The sequence below is a fragment of the Xiphophorus hellerii genome, chromosome 14 (genome assembly GCF_003331165.1).
Source record: "Xiphophorus hellerii strain 12219 chromosome 14, Xiphophorus_hellerii-4.1, whole genome shotgun sequence".
In the NCBI taxonomy this organism is placed as follows: domain Eukaryota; kingdom Metazoa; phylum Chordata; class Actinopteri; order Cyprinodontiformes; family Poeciliidae; genus Xiphophorus; species Xiphophorus hellerii.
In genome coordinates, this window is record NC_045685.1 from 10,905,757 (window position 1) to 10,931,352 (window position 25,596).

The following is a 25,596-nucleotide window of genomic DNA, read 5'->3' on the forward strand; positions in this document are numbered from 1 at the left end:
GCCAAGCATTTATCCCCCCCAAATTTTGTGAATTAAAGATTTATAAAATTTATATTTAACAAAAATAAATACAAATGTATTTTTTTATTTATAAAAAATATAAAAAAATTTAATTTAACATTTTAATTGAAATAATTAACAGTTTTAATTTTAATTTAATTTAAAGTTAATTACTGAACAGTTGTATTCAGTTTCATATGAAACTGAATACATATGGCAAAAATAAAAATATTGATATTTTTATATGAATGTGTAAACTATTATTTAAGCCTTAATTTATTGTGTTAAACTGACTATTTTATCTATTTATTTCATATTTTCTTACATGGTCCATCAGGAAATCATCATAAGTGACAGAAAGTCTCATCAAATGGAGCCAAACATTTGATTGGTTGACCGGCCCAGCCAATCACGTTGTCCACAGTAGCGTTAGACCCGCTCACTGATGAGTACAGCCAACAGATTAAATAAATCACGACTTTGAAAAGGTTCATATTTTTAATTAGAAATCTACAGTTAATTACTGAAGTAGTTTATAAAATTGCTAACAAATTTAGATTACATAGATACATATATCTATTAAATTAATTCAGGTACTGTCAAGTTTATTGAACATATATCAAGTAATTTATGTATTGAATTATGGCACTAATACACTTGGTCCTTAATACTAACTATAAGGTATCATGTTATGACTTAAACACAATAAAATTTCAAGACTGAATTAATAATTTGCATATTGAATTATTTGAATATGCAATAAGTTGACACATTTATGCAAATGTGTAGTATTTATTTGACATGTTTCTTATAGAGTTGTCTAAAATTTTAGATAAACATTGCTTTTACAAATTATTTTCTTAATAGATTTGTTTGATTATGGCAGTTTTGTCCCATGATAAACTATTTCTGATCAAAGTGATCCAAACATTTGATTGGAGATGTCTATTGACACATTTTTAGATCGTAAGGCTAAAAAACCAGATAAATTCAAGATGTGCTTTCACATGACTATAGAATAAAATTATTTCAACACTGAAATAACTATATTTAACTTTTAATTAAAGTTTTTCCATTTGTAATTATTTGATTAGGATTAAAAAATGGAATTACTTAAGGATATAATGTATTTTAAATATTTATTTGATGATTAAAGACCCCCCCCCCCCCAGCTTCCCCCCTGGTGGCGCCTCTGAAAGAAAACCAGCCTTTCTGCGCATCACCGTCTCCCCCCTCCTCATGAGCCCACTTTCTCGAAATACATCCTTCGCCCCAGCACACACCAGCTTGTTCAGGCCTCTCTCGTCCCTCATCACCGCCCTCCTCCCTCTGCCGCCGGCATCCAATCTGAGTGGGCGGGAGGACCTCCCCAACCCCTGAACCCGCGTCTATACCCGCCCCTGCGCGCTTATAAAACCGGCCCGGATCGCGCCGGAAAGTCTTGGGTCTTCAGAATCGCTCAGGGTTGCAGCAGAACATCCCCCTTCCTCCGTCTTATCCCTCCCCTCTCCATCATCCTCTCACTGTTTTTTAGGAGACTCTTTTTACGCATCATCCATCCTCACCCCATCCACCACCACCACCCACACTCCACAACTGTAGCGGGACCGTCTTTCTGCAGGCCAGTTGCATGCATTGCTCGTCTCCCAAAATGGTTTGCGAGACTAAAATCGTTGCGGACGAACACGAGGCTATACCTGGGACCAAAAAAGAGCCGATGATATGGGGCTCCCCGGCGGCCCCCGGCGCGGCTCTGAGCTCCGCCGGCGAGCCCAAGGATGTGCGGAGGGACGGGGTGTTTATCCGCGAGTTCGAGCGGGAGGACCAGGAGGAGGTGCTGCGCATCTTCCACGAGGGCATCATGGAGCGGATACCCAACTCGGCGTTCAGGGGTATCTGGCAGCAGCCCCGGACCCAGTTCTTATACGCCTTTCTGACAGGTGAGCGGTCAAAGGAGCCCCCCCCCCCCCCCCCCCCCCCCCCAACAAACCCACCACTGTAAATCTATATGGTAACTCCAATCTGATTTAATTATATTTGTAATCAGCACCACACAATGCGCAGTTACGCAGAAATCTGTTGCCGCTATTAAACTTTGCCCACCGGCGCACCGGCGTTCTGCTCCACCACGCAGCCAACAAAAGGCACGCCAGGCGCATGGAGCATGTGTAGAGAGGCTGATGGTGCTGATGCTGTGGTCACATGCCGGCGTGACTTCAATGAAGGAGGGAGTCAGTTTGACGATCGGCCCACAGGGTGCGCCCGTCGCTCAGAAAATTAAAACAAAAGAACGGACAGAAAAAGAGAGAAGGAAAGAAAGAACGGGAATTAAATTCCTCCATGCGCCACCGAAATTCTCTCTTTTGTTCATTCAAATTACAATCTCTTGACTAGGTGAGGAACCAGGAAGACATAACAGATTTCTACCTCTAAATCCTGCGAAAGTGATTAGTGAAAAAAAACAACCAATGTTTGCTTTAAACATTAAACATGTTTTACTCTGCTGAGTAAATAGTTGCGTGCAGCTCAACATGCGATGCGTCCCATCTATCACAATTGTCTGCGTTTCCCTTTGCGCCCCCTAGCGTCGCACCCGACTAATTTCCAATCACGCAAAAAATTGATTTAATGCCATCACTACCTTACTAGCTTGCTCCGCTCCAGAAAGTTCAGAAAGAGGTCAAATAAAAATGAAATTTCTCTCAGTATTGCAGCTAAACTCGTGTGTCTTTCTCAGGGTTCCTATACATCCTGAAAGTGAAAATTCAGGTGGTGGTCAGTTACTGAAGTATGAAAAGCAAAGTTCACCATAAAATGAACTGGAAATGTTTGCGTAGAGGTCAGGCTTTCAATAACAAAATGTGCAAAAAAGAAACTAGTTGGATGGATACAAAAAATTTTGAATTTATAGATGATGTAAATAATGAGCCAGGAATCAAAATCTAGAAATAGTTAATGGTTTAACCTGGAAACGCCAAACTTCCCCAGAGTGTGTAGGAACCCTGGATACAGAGTAACTCTGCTCACCGTCAACAAACTGTTCATGTTTCTCCACCGTGTCGCCATGCTGTCTTGAACCCTTGTTGTTCTGTGTCTGTTGTTGAATTCAAACCCTGCCAAAAATCAAACTTGTGATTCTCTCTTCTGACAGGTTTTGTTTACCTTTCTTCCATTTCTCCATAGCGATGTGCTTTTACATGACCAAATCCGTCACGCTGACCTGCTGTGCACCGCTCATTCTCATGGGTGCGCGCTACTACTACAGCAGGAAAGTTATCCAGAATTATTTGGACTGTGCTCTGAACACGGACATGGCTGACATTGAGGCCTATTACATGAAACCCACAGGTAAGGAACTGCTTCTACTCACTGACGTCCCATTGGTATGTGTGATTCGTCAGCAGGCGGCTCCACCCGCAGTGTTGCAAAATAAATCCAATCCAAACGACTGGTGAAGATTAGACCTATTGCTCACCTCGGCTTGCTTTACACAGCAGCTTTAAATTAGCGGAGAGGACAAAGCCAAATAAAAGTCAGTGTGACTGACAGATACATGACGAGAACACAGTTTAGTCTTCAGGCAGAGGAAAATAGTTAAATATGCAGGTCATCCTTCTGCTTTCCTTCCTCGTTGTTCTCACCCCTCCTCCCTGTGTGTTTCTTGCTCCTTCCCCCCACCGGCTTCCTATCCTTGCTGCTCCTGGCCTCTGGAGTGGGGGTAGAGGGCACCGCAAGGCCTATTGATTGCACTGAGGAGACTGCTGATACTCTCTCTGCAGTGAGCTCGGTGTCGTCGAGCCTCATTTCCTCCACTAAGGTTTCTAATTAGAAAAATCAATCAAACTATTTCTTCTCCTCTGGCTACCTACAAATATGTGTTGGTTTTATCACATTCCCCCGCCTTTCCTTCGACGCACATGGCCGACACCAAAAACAGGTGTGAGTAAAGCCAGTCAATTGCCTTCCCATTGTGTGCTGCTCTCTAGCGCTGTGCCCACTTGCCTGATAATCCACAGCACACAGTTGCAGTTTAGCATTCCCATTATTGCTGCAGAGCCACAATGGTTCAGAGGGGGTCAGGCGTCGCTGCTCCTGGACAATGCTAATGATTACAGCCGCACAAGCCGAGCAGACCCAGAGGGACGAACACCGGGGTCTGATGGAGAGGCACAACTTACTCTGCTATCATTTGTTACAGAAATTTGTGCTGCTTTTGCTATGTTGCAACCAAAAACTTCAACGTGTCTTCTTTTATAGGAAGAGCAACACAAAGTAGAGCACAGTTCAGATGGGAAAGGACAATTGTTTAATAAATAAAGATAATATTCAGCCCCTTTTACAGCAATAACTTCAAGAAAGAGATCCAGTTCAACCAACTGCCTTAGCAAACACTAGCCATGTCTCTGTAATTGTGCAAATTGGAATTAAATATATAATAATTACATATACAAATAAATTCAGTTACTGGGAACACGGCAACTTAAAAAAAAGAAATTTTTTGCTAAATAGTTTATGCAATAGGATGAGGTGGTTATCCGGCTGCATCAAACATTTTTTGCAAAACTGCAATGCATCACACGAGTCATGTGATCGACAACCAGATGTTGCTACTGGCGGAAAAGACGGAGAAGACGACAGGAAGTGGTAGGAGGAGGATGGCGCAGCATTTTTTAAATTGCTTATCGCATGAAAAAACTTATTTACATGTGAGTTTGACGGCGCTTCTTATTTAGCGGAAACACTGAAATTGTGTTTTTATGACATTAACGGAATATCAACCAAGTTTTGCTGGAAACGCAGCTGGTGTTCTTATTTATTTGAGTTAAACTCAAGCATAAATCCAGCTGTTCTGTGAAGTTCTCAGAGATCAGAGAACGTTAGAAAACAAGCAGCGTCTTGGAGAAGAAGGAACACAGCAGACAGGTCAGGGAGAGAGTTGTGAAGAAGTTTAAAGCAGGATTAATTTGCAAACCAATCCATCATCAGAAAAATGGAAATAATCGTCTTTCTGAACTAGCCAAGTGAGCAGGAGCCGCAATTGCTAAGATGTTTAAAACATAGAAACGGCCACATTATGACTGGTCCAAGTCTCGATGAGCCTGTCCCCGCCTCCAGATGAAATAAGCTCTAACCTCTGGAACCTGTTCATCGGTTCCAGTTCTTCCTCTGCTGAGCGTTTTAATGCAAACGCCTGCAGTGATTCCCATAAACACTCTGGTCACTGTGGCTTATTGATTCCGACCTGCCAACGTGCTAAAAGCTGCGCAGCAACATGACAGTTTAAACTGACTGTGGTGCAGTCATGTGTTCCACTTTTCCTCCATCTTTATTAATGAATATGGGTGTGACATTGGGGTAAACACCCTCAACAGGATGGCAGCAGATATGGCAGAGCTTGGTGAGACACGTCTTTATGTCATTAAAGCAAAAATAATCTCATAGTCTGCAACAACCAGATGGTCAACAATCATTTACTGGGAATAGGCTAAATAACTTTTTATTTGTACAAACTGCTAAAGTTGTTGCAGATACAAGTGATCACTGTTATGTGACTTAGCTGTCATATATACATTTAATTTTACATTCAAAGTTATTGGTTTTAGCAATCTTGTTACATCGAAAATTATGAAAAATCTGTATTGCTGAATCTAAACTGCAGTTTTCTCAGTCAACATTAGCGAGGAGCTGGATTCTTTAACCTTTTAAATGGGTCAATATGAGTTTTAGTATTTATGTATTCATGTTCATCTGCTTTTCTTGTCTCACTTCAAATGAATCTCTTTAGTCATTGAACCCACGGGGCACTTTAAAGAGCAAAGAGTTACCCCGTCAGTAAGTAACCCTGGAAATAAAAACAAACCGACTCCAGCAACACCTGCTGTGTACTAACACTGGTGTGGTTTCATAACCACAAGATAAGACGACAGATTAGGGAAAATGGGGGGGAAAAGTGCTTGAAGGAGAGGCAGGTTAGAAAAAGAGGCAATGATAAGAACTAATGTTTATATGTGTTAAGATAAAGACACCAGAAGCTTCCTGGTCACCAGCTAGATAAAGAGAGAATATTTCATATTTAAAAGACATACGTACCTCCTGTAGCGCGTCCTGTTGTTGTATTTTGATCCGCGGTCCACGATCCAGACACAAAGGACGTAATTTGTCCAATGAAAAGCCGTCTGAAGTGTTGATTGGTGGGAGGATACAGCTGTAGTTCCCTAATTTCAACAAAAAATGTATTTAAGCGTTTTAACATATTTTTTTAGACAAAAGAAAGTGCAGATATAGAAAACATAAGCATCTCTATCAGAATGATTTGTATTTCTAAAGTGTTGAAGATGGCTAAGTTGAAGTAAATAATCCACAAGCATTGACTTTCTGTGCTGTACCACTTTGTAACACGATGTGATCACCAGCTGAGTCAGGCTCCCACACAGTTTGGCCATGTTGAATAAAATCAGCAACATGAGCATCACAACTCTGAGTTGTAATATATACCACACATAAAAACACATTTTCAACACAAATTTATTTGTACTGACTGCATAATAATGCTATTTAATCTCTTGTTACGCTATGCAGTGGCTTTGTCTGCACCAATAAAGATTCAGTCACCACTACACATTGAAAGCCTGAAGTAGCTGACACAGCAGGGGACCTGGCAACCTCTTCTAAAGTAATTCAGCTAATTGGGGGCAATCAAGAGGACAAATGAGCTTTTTGCTACAGATTATTTGGCCATAAGTTCTGAAATAGAAACATAAGATGGTTATGTTATGGCCAAAATGACAGACTTTGTCCTGAAGTAGTAGAACATAGCAGAACCTATTTAATACCAATTCTTCACAGTTCTTAATTTCACCATGTATGGAACCTTATATATTTTATGAAATATATTCTTGGATACACAAACATGAATAGCAAGAAGATAAAGAAAATGTGACGTTACAATCACGGAAAAACGTACTGAATCATGCTAATTATAGGACTACAATTAGAAAAATTTAAAACTGATCAATTCCATTTTCCTGTGAATTTTCAAGTTCTCTGAAACATCACACACACACACACACACGCATGTTGTGAGACTTTAAAGACGACAACACCGCAGAAATCTTTCCACTTTCTTTCATCCTTGATGCAGACGTGTGTCTGGTTTATTCAGTGTTTGTAAGAAGTGGGAATCATTAATAATGCACTGAAGTCTCACTATCCTTCTCTTATGTTTTACGTTGATATTAAATCAATACTTAACTGAGGCGCACATTGGAGAGGCTAAATGGTGTGTCATCAACAGCTTCATTAATTGTCACGTTGAGCTTTTTCTGAGTCTCTGGCGATAAATTGAAAGGATTAATCATTACATAAAAGCCTGTTGTTTTTATCTGACCGATTGCTTGTCCCCTGTAAAGATTAAGAGTTTGCAGTTTAAGTCAAAAAAATCTGGACATAGCACTGATGGGAAAAGTTAGTTTTTACTGCCTTCGAAAACCTCATGAACATTTCCACGTTTGTGATGTTACAACGACAAACTTCAATGTTTCTCATTAGGACATGTAATACCAACACAAAGTTAGTATGTGGTTGTGATGTGGAAGGAAAGTGATGCATGGTTTTAATTCAACCCTTTGAATTAATACTTTACAAAACCTGAAACATCACACACACACGTTTGCGCGGCTATCTTTGCGGGGACTTTCCATTGACTTCCATTCATTTCTACAGCCTAAACCTTACCCTTATCCCAACTCTAACCATTACATACCTAACCCAAACCCTAACCCAAACTCAATTCACACCTTAGTCCTAAATCTGACCCCTGACCCAAAAACAGCGTTTCCCCTTGTGGGGACCAGGCTTCAGTCCCCACAAGGAGCAGTGGGTCCCCACAACGTAGTATGTGTCAGGAAAATGGTTCCCACAGGTATTAGAAACAAACACACACACATACACACGCTTTGGATTAAGCCTCTATACTTAATCCAAATATAGAGGCTGAAATTGTTGCCATACTTTCAATAAAACTTCACTTAGACTTTAAATAATCGCAACACTTGAACCTACTTTATCTAAAAACCATCCCATCGTAGGTTTTGTTGCACGTTTAGAGTTATTATCCTGCTTGGAAGATTCATCCTACTTTCCAATTTTACACTACTTTAGGGGTGTCTGTCACATGAAATGCCTTTAAAGAACATTTATGTATGTAGCTGTGACATTAAAAAGGTGGACATGTTTGATCAGTATGAAAACTTTGGCAAGGCACTGATTCAGTGATGCATTTGTTGAGCACTTTCCATTGTAAGTCATATTGTTTTGGTCTTACATGTAATGTCTAAGTTCAGCAACTTTTTCACGTTTTATGAACATGAAAATAATGACCTGGACACAGTTAAGACCGGGTTTATGCAGGTTTCACCAACTCAACTTCAGACTTTTTAAGACCATTATAACAAACATTTGAGGCCTAAATCACTATATTACGACGAATGCGTTAGCAGCTTGTTACAGGTACACTTGAATCACAGAACGCAGTGAGCAAAGACGTCTGCATTCAGCTCAAACTTTAACCTGATAGAAAAGACGCGTGAGAAAAAAGCCTACGTAGAATATATGAGTTTAAAAAGTTCTGCCACGTCAAAATGTAAGACCTGTAATTACTTATTTAAAGGTAAATTTTCTTGAACTTACGACACTTTAAGGCCTTAATTTTAGATTACGGATGCGCTGGCACCCTGTAAGAGTAGCGTGTGTGAAAATTAAGGCACAAATCATTCAACCTGCACAGGCATGTTGATAGGCAGCAAGGCTGTAAAACTGAAATGCACACAGCGAGAGCTCCTAATGGAGATTTCACAGCAGAGCGAGAGAGAGAGAGAGAGAGAGGGCATGTCTGCAAAATGTCACATCCAGGCAGCAATCTTCTCTGCAACACAGTTCAGGCTGTGATGAAAACGACTTCTGTTTCAAATCCTCACTTCTCAACAAATGAATTATTTATTTACTGCGTTTCTGCACACGTGCACCACGTCTGACAGTCCACTCTCATTTAACGGGGGAGGAGAAAGAAACTGCTGATGCTTGAGTTCTCTGTGACAGGCTAATCCATTCCTCCAGCGTGAACTTTGACCTAAAGCGCGGGGAGTTTCTTAGAGAGCGCATCAAAGAGGCTGTATATGTGCACGAGTTATGCATTGCTGGATAATTTTATTAATATAAAAAAAGAATGGATGAAATAATAGTAATGAAATTAATCAATTCACGTTGCTTCTTATTGTTGTATCATGGAATTAAAGAAGTCTTGCAAATTAAAACTGCTTCCTCCAAAAATGACAATAGGCAGAGACAAATAATGCGATAGAAAGAATGGCGCTCCCGTTCTGAGCGTGTTCACGCAGCGCTCATCTTTCTGTGGAAGTGAACTACAGCACAGTGGAGCTGAGTCTAGACGAAACGCTTATCAACTGAATTAGCCCTGCAGGTTTCATGTGAAGGAAACAAGAATAATCCTGTTAGTGATCAAATCCAATCCTCAATGCGCTCCTCTGGGTGTGTGTGTGTGTGTGTGTGTGCAATTTGGGGGGATTTCATACAGGCTTCCAGTCAGAGTATCACTGAGTGTTTGACACTCCCACACCGATGCCAGTACAGTGCAGTAATCTGATTTTTTTCTTCATGTAGGATGCATTACAAAGGATCTCCACTGCTCTTCCTCTTTTTCTCGCCTTCGTGTATTTCATCTGTTGACGTCCCTCCCCCCGCGGCATTAATGGCAGAGTATTCATCATTCTTTGCTCCCCTCTTTGTGCTTGGATGTCCTTTAAGGATCATCATTATTACTGTCAACACAGAAGCCCCTCTAGTTTCTACTCCTTCTTGAGACATGAATAATTTCTTCTTTTTTTTGTCCCTCTTTCCTTTCCTCCCCTCTTCCATGTCTTTTTTTTCCGAGTGAGTAAGCTCATTCATTCGACTCACACACAAACACTAAACCACTGGTGTTTAACTATAGCAATGCTGTCCTGAGCTCCTGCAGCTGCCGAGCTGCATCAACAGGGACCTTAATGCCCCAATGAAAAAGAAAAAAGAGCTGTCCCTCCACATGCCTGTGCAGACAGTCTCCTGGCTTCACAAGCTGCACGGCTTGCCTTTTTACGTTCTGCACACACTAATGAGCAGAAAACAGACGCAAAAATAAATTCAGACCCAAAAACTACACACAACCTCTGACTAAACAGTTACAGCTTCAACTAAAACGTGTATAAAAATGCAACATCCTTATTTGTGTCAACTGATCTCTACTTAAATATTTTCATAAATGCCTCAAAATCATTATGAGCAGTGAAAATGACAAATATGTATGCCCCGGTATAACCCAAAGTCTACATGCCAACATTTTATTTCAGGAAAATTATAAACACTTGCTATATTTAGCAGTTCTTTCCCAATGCTAAGGGGGCAGAGTATCACATCTTTTTACCATTCTGTTCTTCATAGAGCAACACAACAAGCTGATATCAGACCATCATGCTATCTGCTCAAATACAACCTGTCATCCACACACTAACATAACACAAACATACTTTTATTAAATGTTTAAAAACAGTGACGGGTTAGAAAGAATCACAAGCGGGTGTTTTATTTTGCATCATCTATAAACTGGAAGCGCTGTCCTCTGCAGGTTCTCAGCTGTAGTCAATATTTCTCTCTAACTTACTTTACAAAACCAAATAAGAGATGTAGTTGGCGGGTGGAAGGGAAGGGATATTTCATGCAGTTTTCAGGTTTTCAGTGTAGCTCTTTGTCCCGTGCGTTGCGTCTGCGAGGAAGGGTTAGGTAATGCGCGGCGTCCTGTGAGCAGAGCGGCAGAGCGCCTGGCGCAGGCTCAGCTCAGACAGATGGTCAGGAGGGCTTCATGGAGGCGCAACGTACAGGAGGTGACACTGCAGCTTTGACTCCTGCTCAGGATAAACTTTCAGTTCATAATGTGAGCAAACTCCGTGAGCTATGGGAGGAGTTTGATTTACCAAAAATCAACTCACGTTAACATTCTGTTATTAACTTAAAATGTTTTTTTGTTCTGAAGTGAATTAGACAGTTTAGGCTCCCAATTTGAATATGTTGTGGATTTCTCTTATTCACAGAGGCTTAAATATATTCATACCCCCTCTGATATTTACTAAAAAGGTTCCTTAACACGTAGCAGCCATGGTATCCGCCATAGTTGGATATTTGACCCCTGCTCTTGGCAGAGGTTGACCTAAATGAATTGGTTTCTGGGTTTGGACCGGCCGTTGAGACACAGCTGATAAACTGGGTTTATCTCGCCCATTATAGAAGCTTAAAGTTAAGCTGCCAGTGATACCGGTGCATTACATAAAAATAATGGAATAATTAAGGACAATTAAAAAAAAAGAAAGACAGAAATAAAGAAAGTCAAAAGGAGAGAAAGAATCAAATAAAAACAAAGAAAGAAAGGAGGATGTTCATCACATAAGTATCTACGTTTATGTAGAAATCCCATCTTCAGCGACGCGGAGCCATTAGTGAACCAGTGTTTGCACGGAGGGAACATGGGACCGTCTGCTGCTGCCGCGCCTCGCACATCAGAGGTTTTATTCTGCCACAGAGGAGTCCGGACGGGCTTAACACAGGCCTGCAGAGGCATCCAAATCCCTGCTAACACCTGGGACTCCAGCGCAGGCTGGTGTCATTATCAGCTGTTTCTGTGTGTGACGGAGTGAGATGCTCAGCTGGAACTAACAGCAGAGGAGTTGTGTAAAAGCAGAGAGAGAGATGCTGGATTTAGAGGTAATCGACTGCAGGTCAGAGGTCAGGCTCAGCCCGCCATGGAATCGTCTGATTTAGTTTATCTGTAGCAAACAGATGGGATTTTGGTAGGAAAGCGTGTAACTGTGGCCAACGCATGACTTTAGTTAAAAGGGCTTTTCAGCATAGTCACAGAAAACTGTTTTAATAATAAAGAAGATAACAAAGATAACAAAATAATCATTATAGCAAAGATCTTATGAAAGTTCCTACTGTATGTCAGTCTAATGTGTGTCATTATCTCTGAAAAGGAAAATTAACTCACTATAATCCAGCTAAACACATCAGAAATGGCATCTAGGATGAAAGTTGATATTTCCTGTTATTGTGATCCTCAGGGTGGAGCTGCATAATTTGCTGACAGGTTGCCCTAACCTTGGACCTCTGTGTGTGTCTGGCAAAGTCTTTTTGTCTGTGTGTTTAATTCACAGTGCAAGCTGATCTAAAACTGAATCTTTGTGTTTCACTTTGCAGTTCTTTTTATTTGACAGATATGATTTAAATGCAACTGAAAAACAGCAGTCGCATTTAAATCTGCAGTTTTTCAGAAACGGTTTTATTTCTTTCCGTTTCTTTGCTTTCCACTTCGCTTCTGAGTCCATATTGACCATCTGTAATCCCAGAGCTTTTAATTAGTGGAGTCTTAATGAATAGCTAATGTCATTAGACACCAGAGACTGGCCATTAATCAAATCCCTGTACGCCTCTCTCTGGTTTTCTGTCTTTTGGTGTTTTAAGCAGATTCAACCCGATGCTGTTTAAATGTAGCAGCAGGATGTTCTTATTCTCTCATGCAGCTGAACGCTTATGTTTGGATTTTCTGTCAGAAAAAAAAAACTTACGTAATAGACTGTATAGCTGTATAAATTTATCTCCCAATAGAAAACAGTTAGCAGTAAAGATTATTACGATTGAATACTTGTGTGAAATAAAGCCTGAGATTTTACAGTGTAGTTTGGTAGCAATGTGCTATTAGCTGCAGTTTAGACATATCTTCCCCACAATGTAATTTAAGATTAAACATTTTGTCTGTACCAATCTGATACTAAATTAAAGTAATTGAAATCCATATCATATATTCCTTCAAAAAGGATTTGCTTTGGATTTCATGGATTTCATGTAAAGTACATTTAATCAGTGTTACACGATCTACATCAGCATGATTGCATAGTATCTGCATTCACTGTAGCCTCATGTTTGACTCATTAATTGAAATAGAACCATAAATATAAAAAGTATAAGTTTAATAATGCTAAACGGTTAGTGTTAGATTTATATTTAGACACCAAATATTTGAGATTAAATAAAACACCACAGTTATCTTAAAGGAATGATTAAAAACATTTTAAAGCTTATTTTTAGAGTTTTTGTAAATTGTTAAACTACAAACAGCAGAGAGAGGCTAGATTTACAGAAGAAACAGTCTAACAGTGTGCAAATTGGTTAATTTCTCATTAAGCTAACAAGCTAAGCTATAGGTTCTGGGTTGCTCCAGTGACATAGGTTTTTACTTTTTAAGACTTTTAATCATTTCATTTGTCTTTAATAGTTTAAGAATTGTAAAGGCCAAATATTCAGCAAGTAATCTCTAAACTTTCCCTCTTAAACCTCATCAGGCTCCTGCTTCTGGGTGGCGGTTCTGGATGGGCGTGTTGTGGGCATCGTGGCAGCGCAGGGCCACGAGGACGACAACACCGTGGAGCTGCGGCGGATGTCAGTGGACTCTCGCTACCGGGGCAAAGGCATCGCGAAGGCCCTGGGCCGCCGTGTTCTGGAGTACGCCGTGCGCAACAACTACGCCGCCGTGGTCCTCGGAACGACCGCCGTCAAGTTGGCCGCCCACAAGCTGTACGAGTCGCTGGGCTTCTGCAGGACGAGCCAGAGCGAGGACTACAGGCTACCCGGGATGAGCCGCTCGCCGCTGGAGAGGCTCTTCTTTCAGATCCGCCACAGCCGCTACCGCCTGCAGCTCCGTGAGGAGTGAGAGGTGACGGAGAGAGAGAGAGAGAGATGGAGGAGGGGGAGATGGAGGGCGAGAGGGACAGAGAGAGCAAACGCCCTCCTTCACCTTTGAACCCCAACCGCATCCTCTCCTCTGACAGCTTTTATTTATTTTGAGTCATTGTAGTTATGTTTGGGTAACCCTTTTACTACTTCATGGTGACGTCACTAAGGTTTTTTATTGTTGCACTTTTCTTGCTATAGTTTTTGTATTTTAATTTTACACTGACTGAGTATATATTTTTAAGTTTCATTAACCTAATTTTTTGGCATTCTTGTCCCTCCCTCTCAATCGGAGAAATAAAACGATGTATCAGACATTTAGCTGGCATCCAAACCAATCACTGTCCCCAGATTATGTGGCTCAAACCCACTGGGTCGGGCGCGAAGGGGTGGTTGAGATATGGTTTTCTTGAGAGGTGAAGAAGTTGAATAATTATTCGCAGCCCTGGTAAAAATGTGCACAAAAGACACATCTTTAAAGTAAATGGTTCTCATTTTATCTTTCACGTTTCTCCAAAAACGTTGCCATACAAAGAGTGTAAAAATGGAAGAAGCTTCTTTTGACATGCTTTTTTCTGCCAATCCTAGAAGGCATCTTTATTAACTAACTATTTCAAGACAACAGAGCAACTCAAGACCTACTTCCTTCGTTACTTCAAAATAATTTTCCCATTCTGAAGACTGGTTAAGAGAAATGGGCCTCAGTAGCTTCGTTTCCATTGACCACATAATCCGGAAAATTGAATCCAAAATAGATTTGCTTAATGGCAATTTTTGGAAAAAAAATTTTAATAAAAAGTTTTTGCGCTAGGGTGAGGTTGTTTTTCAACCTCTGTGAAATTAGTGTATTTCACAAAACTGCTGTGGAAACATTTTCTGTCAACAACCGGATGTTACTACTGGCAGAAAAGATGAAGACAACGACAGGAAGTGGTCAAAGGAAGTTGGCGTGAACAATCTCTTTCACATGATCTGACTACGTTAAAGGAAGCAGCAAAACTGCAAACTTGTTTTTTCTACATTAGCGGGACATTAACAAAAACACAGCTGGTGTTACTTTATTAAATACCTCAAGAAACAGGAAGTCACGGATTACAAATTAAAAGCTTCAATATGCCCTTACAAACTAACAAAAGGGTAGAAATTGCAAAATGCTTCAGTTAAATTCATCTAATAGTAATTCTTTTTATCGACAATAATTAAGTGGTGATTTTGTTGAATAATTATTACAATTTAATATTTCTTTTACACATCTTTACCAGGGGTGCAAGAAACTGTGACACAGTCATACTTTGTGTGTGCATTGTGATGTTTAATGTAACACAGAGGGAACTCGTTTGACAGCTGGCCTCCGTCTGAAAAAACCATATTGAAGCACAGCGAGAGCCGAGTCCCGCAGTGAGGTTTGGGGACAACAGGATGGCCACCAGAATATGCTCAGTGCATCATGTACACATTCAGCAACGCAGTGAATCCTCCTTAAACACTCGTCTCTATTGTCCTTCCAAACAAATTACTAAACTTCTTCTTTTCTTGTTTTTAACTTATTTAATTGATGAATCACTCGTTTTATTTCTCCGGAGCTGTGGATGGGTTTCTGGTACAAGGTTTAGGAAAGGTGGAGCTCAGAGCCGGGGTGTGTGTGTGTGTGATAACTGAGAGCTTGTCATGGCGTATGTATGCAGATTCATGAGGCAAGTATGGTTGACGTGACACCGAGCCTCAAGAGTGTGTGAGGAATCTTTTTCTTTGGCTAAAAGTCGAGTGTTATCTAACTTAAATTACTTTATGTGTGTGCTTATAAATTGTTTACTGATTAAATCAAGTCAAAGTCTAACATTTTGAATACGTTAACAGTATTCAAATCTGGAAAATTTGTAATTTTCTAACTTTAACAAAGTTCCACGTTTAAATATGCAAATTTTACTGTCAAAACCACGACAATGATGTTTAATAAACATTCAGGTTATTGGGTTAAAACACGACTAACTAGCAATACTTTGAAATGTACAGTACATGACTGCGCACAAATTACAACCCAGTATTAGAACCCATGTATTGGCATGACCATCCCTTCTGTTCTGTGTGTTCTTACTGTGTATGGAGCTGAAAACTCATGTAGCAAATGCCGAAGTTTCTCTCGTACCTGCTTACTCCGACTGAACAACCAGCAGCAGATTCAGCAATCCATGACTCTGAGCCTAAGTTGTGTCATCAAACCATTTTTATAATGTTATATGTACAGCAAAACATAAAAAAAAGCACATCATGAAAAAAAAAATTGGGGGAAAAACATGAATGTCATCATCACAAACCAGTACCATCCCTCACTTTCCTTTACCCTCCTCCCTATTCATGAATCTGACTGCAACCCTGGGCTGGACCAAACAGCCAATCACCCTGTCCACCCATAACCTTCCACAACCTTCTGCATGTGCCCCCCAACCCACAGCCTTGCTGCAAAGCTTTAACTACTTCATTTCAAACTGGTTGGACCAGTCCAAGACCCGGTCCCCGGTCAGAGATCAATGCGACGCCGCCTCTGCAGCGAGGGGCGTCAGGTTGCTCATGATGTACGGTTGTGTGTGTGTGCACGGGCGTGATGCGGACGCTGAGAACGACAGGCCGCGCGCGCGCGCGCGCGCTTGTGTGGTTGAGAGTTGGTGCAGACGTGCAGATCACGCTTACCAACTGCAGCGCTGCCTGGACGACATTCTGCCCGCCAGCTCACCAACTGTAGAATGCAAACAGCAATGCAAGTGTGGCATGCCTCTGTACCCAGTGTGTGCCCGGTGCCTGCGCTGGAAATGCATAGGACAAAAAAAAAACATATGTACTATATAAAAGATATATATATATATATCTATATACATATATATAATAAGAGAAAATACAACTTTTTAAGATAAACATATGAGATAAATATGTGTTTCTTTAAAAAAAAAAAAGAAGAATTGTACCATCTGCATGAAATGTGTCTTTGAATGCAAATATAACTTTAAGGAGAGGAACTCTGACCACATGGCTACAGAAAACACTTGTTTACATTACTTTGAATGGTCAAAATGATCTGTAATAATTATTACCAGCCACAAGCCAGTACTACAAATCTTCATGAGGACAAAACTCATCTAATAGCTGCGGTTATTCAGAGTAAATCCGTCACTGACTGAGGGAAGAGAAGGTTTGTTTCTTTTGTTATCCTCATTGGCATTGGATCGAAGTGCAAAAAGCACAAATTACAAAATCCTGTAGGTGTTTACAAAACTAGATGCACCAGCGGACCAAAGTAAAAGCTGAACTTAAAGTTTAGCGTATTTAAATATCTAAAACACTGTACCTGTTTACTCTAGGCATGGGCCGGTAGGAGATTCTCAGGGTATGACCTTCAGTATGTTTTCACTGCATCACATTGTTTACACTAAATAATTAAAACTAAAATATTTCACATCATGTTTTTGCTTTGTTTAACTCAGAAACGCAACTATTTTGTTTTCCTGTTGCAGAAATAGTATAATACATATGTATTACATGTACAATTACTGTAATCATGTGTATTATAATAATGTTGCTGATAACATTTATTTGATACTTTGACCTTTGAAAAAAAAAAGCAGAATAAACACCTGCTACTATTAGGAGTAGTTTTTAAGTGCTTATTAGAGCTTAGTCAGCTGGTGAATTAGTCAGGTTATTTGCTCCGGTAGAGCCGACAGTCAGCTGCTTAACAAAAACTCTCTCTGCAGCTTTAAAACAGTTTTACCACTGATGGTTTCCACGTCATCTCTGTCCAGAAACGTTTCTAAACAACTTTCTATAACTTGTCAGTGAAGGAAAAGAAGAGGCTTTAGGATTCATAAAGCTGACCAGCAGTGTGCAAATTTAAGTCGCTATAATAATGAAAAATGTGTGATTTTAAAATCTTACTATGAAAATACATCTTGGTATACCCTAGATTGCTGTAACTGGCCCATGCCTACATTTCAGCTAGGTTTGAATTCCACAGCAATGATTTTTGTTTGCATTATACCAACAATAGACACAAAAAGCTAACCTCTCAAAACACATATTTTATATCTCAGAAGCTAAAGGAGCTTCTTTTTTGTTCAAAACACTCATCTTACTCAACCACTCTGTTTTCTCACACTCTTTTGAGCAATATTTTCCTGATTTCACACTGAACTCCAAATCCACTAAACTAGCTACAGTGATAGGCAACATGTTAGCATCGCAGCACCACAATAATTGGACTGTGCCACTTTACTGCAGATCAACTCTGGTGTCACAACAGCGAGAAGTTAGTGGTGCTGACAGACGAGATTTCCGAGCAGAAACATGTCAGACGACTTACTTTGAAGCAGATGAGATGGTCGTTCTGATCACTGTGGGAAGAAGGAGAAGCGTGTCGGCTCTGCTGCTGTCATTTCCCCAATTTTAAGATTTAAAAGCTCTTTCTCACATTTTGAGAGAAATCATTCTTGCTAATAAGCATAATTACGAAGGAAGGTAATATTATTCAAAACGCTTTCGCCAAGGCCTTTATGCACTGGAATCAAACATGTGGACTGCATGGTTTAAACTAGTCTAAGGGCAAATTTTGACTCCTAAAGACAAAGTGCACTGACTGTACTATAATGCATTTACTTATGGTCTGAGCAATGTATGTTTTCTACTTCACGTGAATGCTTTGCCCTGTGAAGTCTTACCTCTTTTGAAGACTTGGTCTTGCATATCTAATGTTAGAATGTAGTGACTTGTACTGAACATCAGTGTTAGCTAACCTATGCTGTACATTTAGTTATGCTCCATTCTTTTTAAATATTCTGCTGACGTACAATCCAAACAATGAGTTTATGTTGTATTTTTCCGTTTGAGAGAGTGCGCTTTCTTTACCACACTGATGTTTGACGGGCTAAAGGGGATCTCCTGTGATTCTTTTGCTTTTTGAAGCAACATTAAGTTTAAAAACGTGATCAATTTTCTTTCAGTTTACTACTGAGGAAAGAAGCTCATATTATTATAAACTGCACAAATGTACGGACTCTGGGTGTGGCGCTCTTAAGCAACAGCATTAAGAACGAACGCTCGCTGGTATGAATGTAAACTGCCAAACTTTTTCCTAATTTTTTTCTTTCATTGCGGCTTGCAATTTATTTTTTACTTCCTGAATGAACAAGATCTTTTGCAAAAGGTTTCGAGCACCTGATGGTTTCCAATGATTAACTCAACCGCCCTATTAATTGTCTAGCATTTCGAGTGATTGTAAATAGCTGTATCTCTACCAACTGCTTTTTTTATTCTTAGTTACCTGTCAGCCTTGCTGGTTTGGACGGATCCTGATGAGTTTGTATTTGTGTCGCCGGGGAACGCTCCGCCTGACGAAGAGGACCATGAGGGAGGAATGTGCCAACATTGGCAGTCAAAAAGAGGGGGCTTTGCGGGGTTCAGCGCTGACTCCCTCTCTCTCTCTGATGCTGCTGCTGTAGAGGACTCTGGACTGAGGTCACACGTTCCAAGAACGCCTAAGCACTTGTAGCACAACTGTGTCCTGTTTTGCTGTTACTGTACAGTACTGATTGTTCTGCTTTTTCGTTTTAACATTTCCCACCAAGATTGTGGATGCTGTTTCCTTTTCTCCTGTATTATCAGTTGTATGTATGATAAGCAGATATATACAGGGCTTTTGCTTTTTGTGGAGGTAAAAGAATTGCCAAAGGTGTCAGTACTGTGATGTACAAAATGCATTAATACCCCTTGAACTTTCCTAGGTTTTGCCACTTTAAAAAAAATACGTTTTTGTTGTACTTCATGTGATAGAGACCCACAAAGAAGAAGTTAGTGGGAAGATAAATTGTTTAAAGTTTTTTTTACAAATCAGTGTGCTGTCCATTCAGTCCCCTCGGTGAATACCTTGTCTTTTTATTGAAATTACCAATGTCTCTACTAGCCTTGCAAGTATACAGATTGAATTTTCCCTCAAAGTCCTAAATGGAGCGCCGACGATCCAGCCTAATTTGCAGTACCCTAATTCCGCCACACTTTCTGCCATCTGAAAAATTCCAACGGTTTCTGAAAGAGGAGACGTCGCGCTTTCCAGCCAATATCGGGTAATTACGGTAATTTCATCCCCGCAGTAACAGGAAGTGAGATTAATTTGAGGGGCAATCTTTTAATAGACGGTAAATTGCGAAAATAACTTGCTGGATATTGAAAGTTCCAGTTGCTATGGATAAATGGGAAAATATATTTACTCACAGGACATTTAAAGAACTGCGTACAATTAAAATAAGCAAACATATCCATTATAATTTAGAACATAAAGGGTTAAATATGGAGGATATGTAACACGTTTTTTCCCCCTTAATATTGTCTGCTGTTTAGCTCCATCAAGTTTCCCTGTGCCTGCTGAAGGAAAGCATCCCCACAGCATAATGCTGCCACTGCTAAGTTCAACAGAGACCACAGAATCTTGTGTTTTGGTTTTCTTCTGCAGCTGTGATTACAGGTGTTGCTTTGTCTTCATGATGCAATTCGTTTACTAATGTTCGGCTGGATTTATGCTGAGATTAAATTAAACACAAGGCAGACTATGCTAATCAATAAAGTGGTATCGTCACAGAATTTAATTGGTAGGTGTCAGAGCAAAAGGGGCAGAATACAAATCCACATCACACTTTTCAGAAAGTTCCTACTGTGTGTTGGTCTATCGCATGTAATCCCAATAACACAGATTGAAATCTGTGATTCAGAAGTGGCAAAATGTTAAAAAGTTCCAGGGGTGTGAATATCTTTGTGAGGCATTGTAAGTGTTGCTTATTTCCCCGCTGACATTACACATATTTTGTCATAATAACTTAAAAATATTGGTTGTTTCTTTTTGTTTCTTTTGGAAATAACTCCTGCCCACGTGCCATCTAATTAAGCAATAAGTACAACCAGACAAAACATGAAAGTAATGATCCCCTACACAGATTTTCCTGGAAAAGATGAGATGCTGCATTCACATCACTCCCCTTTTATGGCACCTATTGCAGTGGCACAGATGCCAGCAGACTATTGGCAATGACGTCTCATTAGATCAGCCTGAAGGGGAGTTTGTAAAGTGTTTTTCTTGTTTTGTATGGTTTTTTTTACTCAAAGCTGAAGTGCACAGGTGTACCTCTGAATAATTGTAAAGATGCCAAAAAGAAATGACAGAAGAGGGATGACGGATGCTAAAGAACATACAGTTCAAGCAGACATGAGGACGAAACGGTGCAGCTGCTCTGAAAGCGTTTTTGGCTGTAAACACCTCTTAACTCAGCTCCTAGACTCCTGGTTAATTTACTCCGCCAAGACAAACTGAACATGTTAATCATGCAGATGTTTTACTACAAGTGAGACTGACAGCATTTCTTTAAATCTCCTTGTTAGTAACTGTAAAACTGTAAAGTATATTTCAATGTAAATAGTACTTTGGGTCATTTTTACACCTTTTATAACTGTGAATATGGATTTAAAATTTATATTAAAATTATATTTACAAATGGTTTCAGAGCCTCAACAGTGGTGCAGGTGCTACCTCACCGCAAACCCACGATGAGTGGCAGCAAACCCTTTCAGAGGCAGCGGTAAGCGCCATCCTAGCCCTGGTTCCTGTGACCCGGTCTTTGTCCCACAGTGACGGGTTCGGCCACGGCCTTTTCTCTTCATGCCTGTCTGCTTGAACTCTGCATATGAGTGTCAAAGCGCTGGAGGCAGCAGCTTTGTGAGCTTGTAGCTCAGGACCGAGCCTGTGTAGCTACATGGAGCTGCTGTGATGCAAATGCACTCTGTGCCCCGGAGCTCTGTCGTGGCTGTTGTCTGTTACCCGGAAGCTGCACGAAGCACAGCAGAGGACAGATACACAGCCACACTGTGGGGAGGCAGACTGGTCAGGCAGGATGGAGGGATGGATGGAGGGATGTGGGATGTCAGAAGTTGCCACAAGGGGAACCCTTTAACAATTGTTTTAAAGTTTAAAACACAAAAAGAAAGAAAGGGAATAACACTGGCTGAGAAAAGCATGGTGTAAACTGTTGTAAACACAGGTGAAGTGCCGAGTTAAGTTTTGCACATTTAGGATGTTTTCACACCTGGTAGTCCGGTAGACTCTCTTCGATTGGGGGACAAAAATTGCAAAATTTGTCATATTGTCAACTGCTGCGGTTCGCTTTCACACTGTATTGTGTCAAACGGTCCAAAACCTTTGAAAAAACCCCTTGCCTGTGGTGGCGCTGTACCAAGAGCCACCGAAGGAAACTACACAAAAACCTCAGAAGAAGAGACGAGCTAACTTCCTTCTTCACAAAATCTAAACAGATTTTAGCGGTTGCAGGATTTGTCTTTTGTCTTTGGTAAAAGACTATGGGTCATTTCCTGCTAAAGCTAGGCTTTTGTGTTTGTTTTGGTTGTATTTACCCAGAATGCCCTGATCCTGAAGCAGACTCTGGTCCGCTTGGCATTCACATATGCATTTGAACCGTTCCAGAGTTCACTTTAACCGAACTGAGACCTAGGTTTGTAGTTTGCTTTCTTGGTCCGCATCAAAGTTTGATTGGGGATTCACACTTCCCCAAACAAACCAGACTTTCTCGGCAAACAGACTAGAGTTGAAGTGAAGTGGACTAAACAGGGCTGGTATGAACACACCCTTAATGATCTCCTACTGGGAATAAAACTGAGTAGGCAGTAAAACACCATGAAGGCCTGGTAGGTTCAATCAGTCTGCCCTATCCTCAGTGAGACTGCACTGGAAAGCTGTCTTTTAGCCTTCAGCTCCCTTTGTGTCATTCCTTTGACAGAATGTTGTATTGTCACACCAGGATTGATATTATTATTGTGACTTTACCCCATTTCTTTTATACTGACAACTGGACATTGTATAGCTGTAAAGATTGACTGAAAGATGACATGGTGTGCATATGCTGTATCGATTAAAGACAATGCATTGAGCTTTTACATGCCTGAAATAGTCAATTGTGTTTTTTTTTTTTAAATTCCAAAGATAAAGCCAAGAGGAGGATTTTAGCGCTGTCAATCAACACTGTGTACGTGCTGCTAGTTATCTCAATGGTGGAGAAACAACTTATCGCTACAAAAAAACTGTTTATTCACGATCGTCGGTGGCCATGGTAACTAGCCTGAGAATACATGGTGAGGTTGATTGACAGCGCTAAGACCCGCCTCCTTGCTCTGATCATTTGTTTCTACTTATTAGAAGGCTTGATTATCTGTCTCATACTATACTGTCATGACAATGTGATAGTTTTAACAAATATGTAAGAATATGTAAAAAAAAAAGAAAAGGTAATTTAATAAAAGCAGCTTTAAAAGTCAAATAGTGAATTAACCAGTTAAAAAATTTAATTAAGCTGTGCTGTAGTTAATCACGATTAAGCACCCGATCTAAATATAAATGACAAAAAAAAGTTAATTATTTAAAATACATTTCTTATTGTCTACATAACAAAATAAGGATTCTTTTCAGTAGTTATCTGGAACTTAAAAAAATTATAAAAGCAAAACTTTCAGACTTTGAAGACTATTTAGGAACCTTATACAAATAAAAATGACATGGTGGATATATTCATACTTCTTGTCCACATTTTGCAATGTTACAACCACAAACTTGTTGTAGTTTTCCCAAAGTCAAAATGGTCAAGCAAACCTACATACAAATGATTATATCTGGTGGACACGCCATCCCCGCAGTGACACATAGCGGGAGCAGCATTATGCTTTGAGATGCTTTTATTTTAGGAACAGTAAAGCTGGTCAGAGTTGATACTAAGTCGGTTTTAGTAAATGTGGCTTTTTAATTCAATCTTGAAAAATAAAAAAAACTTTAAAGTGCTAAAAGACTTGAGATTAGTGTGGAGTAATATCTACAAAATGTAGCCGTTACCCTTTTCCTGTATTAAAGTGAATAAAAAACTGGACAACAGTGTCTGAAATGAACTCCAAGAACCTTTAATTCCCATTGAAAACAGCTTTATCAGTATTTATTTTACTGAATAAAAACTCCCGTATCCACAAGTGCCTACACGCACATACCAGTCTCACGCCTCCCTTTCAACAGAGGCAGGCTGGGGGGCTTGCACACTTAAACCACCGAACAATGAAAGAATAGAGGGCCAGATTTCCATAACACTATCCTCTGCTCTTGCTATGAAGGACTTGTGATTAAAGTTTTTCTTATGTCAATAAATTCAGAGCGCATTTTTCACATTAGAAGACGAATGGACCATTAAAAATGACAGAAAATGTTTTCAATTGGCTTAAATTGCGTGAATATGTTGGGCTCTGCCAATTTATTTCCAAGGCTAATTGAAGGATCCGGTAGGAAAATAGGGAGATATAAAAAGGGAGTCTTGCTGTGGCTGTCAGACAAAAAGAAATTCGGTCAGTGTGCCAGAGAGCAGATGAATGTGTGAGCATTTGTGGAATGTGTGAGAGTGAAAGAGAGAAAGGCAAAAAAAAAAAGGGTGAGTGGGTTTGAGGCAAGTGAGCAGATAAAAGCTGAGCCAGAGAGAGCAAAGAATGGATGCTCAAAGACGAGCAAAAATTAGATCAACTGCTTTAAATCACGTTAACACATTCAACGAAAGGTAAAGTTTACTGGAAACTGAACGAACCAAGATTTCATGGAGTCTATTCACTCCCTGGGCTCAGATTTCTCTTGTGAAATATCCATTATGGACTACACTTCTTTCATCAGAGCATCAAATATGGGAATAATAAAAGATGGTTTTTAAATTAGCTTAAAAAATTAACTTGGGGGTGAAAATCTGGTGTGTTTAAGTAAATCCAAAAGTCTCAGCATCAAAAATATATAAACGATAGAGACTAAAGAATGTTTGGTTATATCTAGAAGCTCAACTAACAACCAATTTTAGGAACCAATGAACATCGAGACCTCTTTAAAACATGAAACTTCACCTTGGTAACGAGGCAGAGGAAACATTTTTAGTCCTAACGAGATGTTTGTGTGCGTGAGTGAAAATGAGTGGGAGAACAGGAGGAGGTGGACAAGAGAGAGAGAGAGAGAGAGAGAACAGAACTGGTCCAATCCAGTCAGCGGTTGCCCCCAGAAACAGAAAGAGTGGAGGCAAGAACCACGAGCTGCAGCTGCCTCGTTTCCATAGCAACCTGGATGCTGGACGAGTGAAGGAGGAGGCAGAAACTGGAAGCTGAGAGAGACGAACAGGATAAGAGACCAAGTAAGGGTCAAAACATGAGTGTGTAGCCAGCAGAAGGGTCAATGGAAAAAACTCGGGCCATAAGAAAGGAGGAGATTAGATCATTTATCTTGGTGTCGGAGGTGCAGAGGAAGATTCAGGAGACAGAAGGCGGAGTGTGAAGCTCTGACATGGATCCCCAGGACTTGCCAACGGAGACCGCCACCTTCAGGGGTACCTGGGAAACACACAGAGGGGAAATGATGGCGTCACGTCACAAATACTCACCCACTCAACGCAAAGTATTTATACCAACTCAGTGTTTTTCTAAAAAATATTTTATATCTGTAGAAAAAGTTTCCATTCACCACAGAATTAGTCATCGCTAGATTCCTAACAGAAGTTTGAGTAATGTCACAAAATCTGAGAAAGTTCAAGGAGGTATGAAAACGTTTTCATTAAACTTGTGGTTTATTAACTTTAGCCACAAGATAGATCCACGTTTTCTGAAACAACTAAAAAAAAAACATGTATTTCTAATGAATTTGTTCTCAAGGCGACAACAAAA

The 25,596-nt window shown here is 40.2% G+C and overlaps 2 protein-coding genes across 2 annotated transcripts in view; one reads left to right on the top strand and one right to left on the bottom strand.

Annotated features, from left to right (window-relative positions):
* Nucleotides 1-1,313: 1,313 nt before the first annotated feature.
* On the top strand, nucleotides 1,314-22,809 carry nat8l (N-acetyltransferase 8-like). Its single transcript, XM_032583546.1, has 3 exons — nucleotides 1,314-1,940; nucleotides 3,184-3,348; nucleotides 13,443-22,809. Exons 1-3 carry the CDS (start codon nucleotides 1,631-1,633, stop codon nucleotides 13,808-13,810), a joined length of 843 nt encoding a protein of 280 aa, XP_032439437.1. The 5' UTR covers nucleotides 1,314-1,630; the 3' UTR covers nucleotides 13,811-22,809.
* The window catches only part of poln (polymerase (DNA directed) nu), a 48,606-nt gene continuing 45,057 nt past the window's right edge, over nucleotides 22,048-25,596 (bottom strand). The window contains exon 25 of the mRNA XM_032583981.1: nucleotides 22,048-25,266. Coding sequence (XP_032439872.1) covers nucleotides 25,186-25,266 — 81 coding nt within the window. The 3' untranslated portion in view covers nucleotides 22,048-25,185. The remainder of the gene's footprint in view (nucleotides 25,267-25,596) is intronic.